At 40.2% G+C, this 5,000-nt stretch overlaps 1 protein-coding gene and 1 long non-coding RNA gene across 3 annotated transcripts in view; one reads left to right on the top strand and one right to left on the bottom strand.

Annotated features, from left to right (window-relative positions):
• LOC138027316 (uncharacterized) overlaps nucleotides 1-833 on the bottom strand; it is a 1,433-nt gene extending 600 nt beyond the window's left edge. The window contains exon 1 of the long non-coding RNA XR_011127446.1: nucleotides 177-833. This is a non-coding gene — a long non-coding RNA (uncharacterized lncRNA). The remainder of the gene's footprint in view (nucleotides 1-176) is intronic.
• The window catches only part of LOC138027315 (monocarboxylate transporter 10-like), a 12,372-nt gene that overhangs the window by 5,160 nt on the left and 2,212 nt on the right, over nucleotides 1-5,000 (top strand). The window contains exon 2 of one of the 2 annotated variants that reach the window (XM_068874898.1): nucleotides 2,613-3,232. In XM_068874898.1, the coding sequence (XP_068730999.1) occupies nucleotides 2,613-3,232 (620 nt within the window). The remainder of the gene's footprint in view (nucleotides 1-2,612; nucleotides 3,233-5,000) is intronic. The other variant, XM_068874899.1, reaches the window with a different exon arrangement.

Below are 5,000 nucleotides of genomic sequence, written 5' to 3' on the forward strand. Positions count from 1 at the left end.
TATTTAATATTATCACTTGGTCATTTTCATGCACAGATGTCACTTAAGATACTTGAAAAAAACATGGAAATCTGTGCCCTATTTGTAAACATCCCTTTATAAAAAAACTAAACAGCTTAACTGACTCCCTTAATAAGAGGTTTTGTCTAACAATGCAGATAAAAACAGTTGCTCACATCTTGAAAGTAATGACAGTCAAAATGACAGCCAGCCAGATATCAACACTTTCCACAAGATTTCTTCAGGTCAGATGAGTGGGACAATGAAATCAACAGAAATCTAGAGATCAATTAAATTTAATCATACCACAACCTGGTGTGTCCTGCAAAGCAACACAGAGCTGGAAAAGAAAGAGCATCACCATCTACCATACAAACCATTGCTCTTGCTGTGGAGAACCAGGTCACAGAAAAATCCATGGCTCTCGTATCACATGTCAGAGGTTAAAACTTCTGTTTTTTCAAAACCCTCCGCGTTTTTAGAGGAATTGCCCTTAGGCGAAAAACAGTAAACGAAAAATGTTATCAGTTTAAAATTTACAACTTTTAGGTCTTCAACGGTGTGACTGAAACACGAGCAAACAGACCGTCGAGCAAACATGGTTTGGCAAAGATAACTTCCATGGAAACGACATAAACAAATAAATATTTCATGCCTAAAATAAGCTTACCTCTTTTGACTTTCTCGTTGGAAACAACTCGGAACTACTGCTTAGTTTTTCTGTCGAGTCTATGTTGAGCGTGAGATCTTGATCATCAAAAAGGTCCAATAGAACTTTTCCTTCACCGCCGAAAAAACTCAAACACAAAGAGCTCAAAAGCTCGAATCAAATGAATCAAATGTGTTCGAAGCGGAGCATGCGCACTCATTTTGCCGCGGTGTCCACATCGATGGGTTACCATATTTTCTTAACTATGGTGCTCCGCGCGCGCGCGCCTTCGGCGCGCGCGGAGCTCCGCTAATATATTCAGTGCTCGCATTGAACGTGGTCTTTTGAAATAATTTTTATTAATTTCGAAGGAGGGCATGCTGTTGTGTTTAATAGCTTTATCGTGTCATATCCAATATGCTCATGTGTTTCTGATTATATAATACAGTACTAAATGATGGACAAAATTTTCCTCTGACTGTTAATACAGTACTAATACAGTCTGAGTCACAGTGTTTAGTTTTCGTAAATGGCATAGGAATACCATCAAAAAGAAGTCAGCAATGTGTTTAAATCAAATGGCCTAAAGATCACAATCGATGCTAACAAACTGAATCGTCCACTTTCTTGACGTAACCTTGGACCTTACAGATGGAAGCTACAAACTATACATGAAGCCCACCAACGAACTATCGTACGTCCACCGGCAAAGCAACCACCCCCCAGCATTACTGAAAAACATACCACTCAACATCAACAAAAGACTAACTAATATTTCATCCAGCAAAGAAGTATTTGACGAATCAATTGCCCCTTACCAACACGCACTCAAAGAAAGTGGATATGATCACAAACTAACATACAATCCAGAGCCCGCTCCGAAAAACAAAAGAAAGAGAAAAAGGGACATTACGTGGTACAATCCCCCTTTCGATTCAAGCGTTAAAACCAACCTTGGTAGAAAATTCCCACATATCGTCGAAAAATACTTCCAGAACAACCATCCGCTCTACAAGATTTTTAACAGACACACACTCAAGCTACTAAGCTACTCATGTATGCCAAACATGAAATCCATTATATCGTCACACAACAAACACGTTCTTTCAGCAAATACACCAGCACCGCAACCTGACACCTGCAATTGTAGAAAAAAGCCTGATTGCCCACTCGAAGGAAAATGCCTCCAAACTAACGTAATCTATCAAACCACAGTCACCACCGAGACAACAACTGAAACCTACGTTGGACTAGCCACAAACTTCAAGGAACGCTACACTCACAAAACATCCTTTCGACATTCAAACAGAAGAAATGAGACAGAGCTTTCCAAACATGTTTGGAACTTACAAGACACAAAGAAACCATTGTAGCAGGCGGGATTTCAAATTTACTAGTCCCCATTCCAGCCAAGTCCCACTCGCGGCTAAAACGATCGTACTCGCGATTCAGTTAAATAATCCTGCGATAAAATAGGGAGCTTTTTAAGCACGCGCGTTTTTGAGACGCGGACGTCAACCAGAAGAGAACATTTCGAGTGCCAGGACAGTGGTGTCTCCTAGACTGTTATACCAATCATCTCTAACGGAGAAAAGATACTTACCAATGTAAATGTGGTTGTGTGAAGACAAGTTTAAAGGGAAAACAACTCACTTCCGGTTGCCGTCTGCGTCTCAAAAACGCACTTGCTTAAGCTCCCTCCGCCAGCTACGCAGGCTATCACTCACTCACTCACTCATTCGGCTGTTAGCGGAGACGTCACCTTTTAGTGGACAGGCCTATTTTTTGCATGAATTACATACAAATATATCCGGCATAGCATTTCAAGTTACGCCCCAATAGCTTTGTTGAAAGTCACCTTTAATTCTCGGGTTTTATACGTTTTTAAAAGATCCTACAGACATCTTGTCCTCTGAGATCAATAAGGCAACTGTGGGAAAATGCTTTCTTTTATTTATTTCAGCAGCCATCGGTTCTGTAGCAATGGCATTGAAATTCTTCACCGGTCTTTTCACAACATTTCTGGTCACGTGGCTTGGTTGTCGGGTGACCGCTTTGATCGGAGGAGCGGTCTGTGCGATAGGCTTGGTAGCCAGCTCTTTTGTCAAGAATATATCGCTTCTTTTCCTCACATACAGCGTTTTCGTCGGCCTTGGTTGTAGTTGTACTTATTCGGCTGGCTTGATTGTGCTCAAGCGGTATTTTAGCAAGAGACAGTCTATTGCCGTTGGAATAATAAGTGGCGGGATTGGCTTTGGAGTCATTGTTATGAGCCCGACAGCTGAACTCATGATAAGGGCTACCGACTGGCAGACGACGTTTCTAATAATGGCGGGAGTTATTTTTCTCGTGTCCTTGTTGACGATATCCTTTGATCCTAATGTTGATGAAGACCAGGAGACAACTACAAGCAAAGAAAAGCCGGAAGTGGAACACGCTAACCAAGAGAGAAAACATGACGGTATTACCTCGAAGATCGAAAGCGTGTTTCATGTGTCAATTTGGAAAGAGCCTCCTGTTATTGCTCTTTTCCTGCCAGTGTTCTGTTTAATGTCTGGCCATTTTATAGTGATGGTTCATTTGGTAAGGGCTCAAAAAATCCAAACACCTGCATTCTCTACTTGAACAAATCCATGAATAGATCGTTTTCACGTGATGTCACAGCGTGGTGTTGGTGTACAAGAACAATAGACGTTCTCTCCTTTGGGAACCAAACTCTATTTTTATGCATCTTCCATGCATACATTTTGTATTGTTTTGTACACCAATATGGCCGCCAAGTCACGTGAGTGAAAACCATCTATACTCCTCTTTTTTGCCCATGCAAATTTTGGGGGGTAAAAGAGGTGTATTAATGAGAGAATAATGAACTTCGCATTAACATCTTGTACATCTTGTTTACCCCCCAAAATTTTGCATGAACATTGTTTGCAATTTCTCCTGGGACATGAAGATGTCCCAAGGGAAATCGAAAAAAAAAACGTATGCAAAATTTGGGGGGAGGGGGGGGGGGGGAGTAATCAACTTCTATTACGGATTTCAGAAAGTACAGAATTGACTTACCATAATAAATATGTCATTCTCGTCTCCAGAGCCCGCGCTCTTGTCGCTTAACCCCGACAAAAGCGCGCAAATACGGGCCGACGTAGTTTTAGCACCTGTTGGCGACTAGCCAACTACACCTTTTTGCTATTCATTTGCACAAATTCTCCATTCATTTGTGCCCACACGTAACAGCTGTATCATTAAGTGTATATGACACACTTTTTAATTATTCTACCGAAACATCGTGGTTTTCTGAGATAAAATCAATATGCCCTTTGCATGACCGTGTCACGTGACCTAGTCAATCATTTAAAAAATGGTCGTGGTGCAAAATAAATGTTGCAGGTAAAATCCGTTCTCCGGTTGAATCCATTTTAACCTAGGTTAAATTCGTGATCTGCATTTTACTCAGGTTGAATTATGCACTCAACCTACCTTAAACCCCCTCTAAAAAGGATACTTCTACCTTCTCTCCTCAAACTCTGTCTTAAGCATCTCAACACATCATTTTAATCTTTGGTATCATCTTAACGGTTTCTGTATTCATAGACTTATTAATTCAGTCTCAACATTACAACATAGAAAGTGAACAAAGAACTGTACTATGTACCTACCGGTAGTCGAACTCGCACCCTCCAGATATATCTTACTGTGTCTTCACCACTACACTACAACGAGGAACATACTCACCTAACGCAGTTCTTTTCATTAGAGTGGTTTTCAATTGAGTGTTGAAAGTAATTAGATAATTACTTTGGTTTTGCATTACTTCACTCAGTGATTGGTTCAAAGTTCTCGCGCCATTTTTTCAACCAAACAGAAGTGAAACCAAAACCAATCGTAGCTCGCGTGTGCACATTTTCCCGCGCTTTGTGTCGGCTACGTGTAATTACTTCGAGTTTTGATTGGTTTAATGGATTGTCTCCGTCCTTTTTGATTGGCCAAAGTAATTACTTTGGTTTTGGTTTTGGTTTTGGTTTTCGCTCTATTTACTTTTCTATGATTAACCAATTGATATTTATGTATATAATAACCGAAACTAATCCTAAACTGACCCTAATTTTTCTCTGAAAACGGATTTTACCGGCAACATAGATACCAGACATGGAAAGAGCGTGATGAAATTAGTCAGAATGTTAAATTTTGAGGCCACTAACTTTTAAGTCCGTGATTTTAGAGAGGTTTTAAAGTTTGAAAAATGTAAATCTCAGTTAATTTTGTAAGCATTAAAGTCACTGTAAAATCTCTCACCTAAGTGTCAGTGGCCTCAAAATTGACAATCTTTCTAATTTGATCAGGCTCTTTC

This window comes from Montipora capricornis, chromosome 12 (genome assembly GCF_036669925.1).
Source record: "Montipora capricornis isolate CH-2021 chromosome 12, ASM3666992v2, whole genome shotgun sequence".
In the NCBI taxonomy this organism is placed as follows: Eukaryota; Metazoa; Cnidaria; class Anthozoa; order Scleractinia; family Acroporidae; genus Montipora; species Montipora capricornis.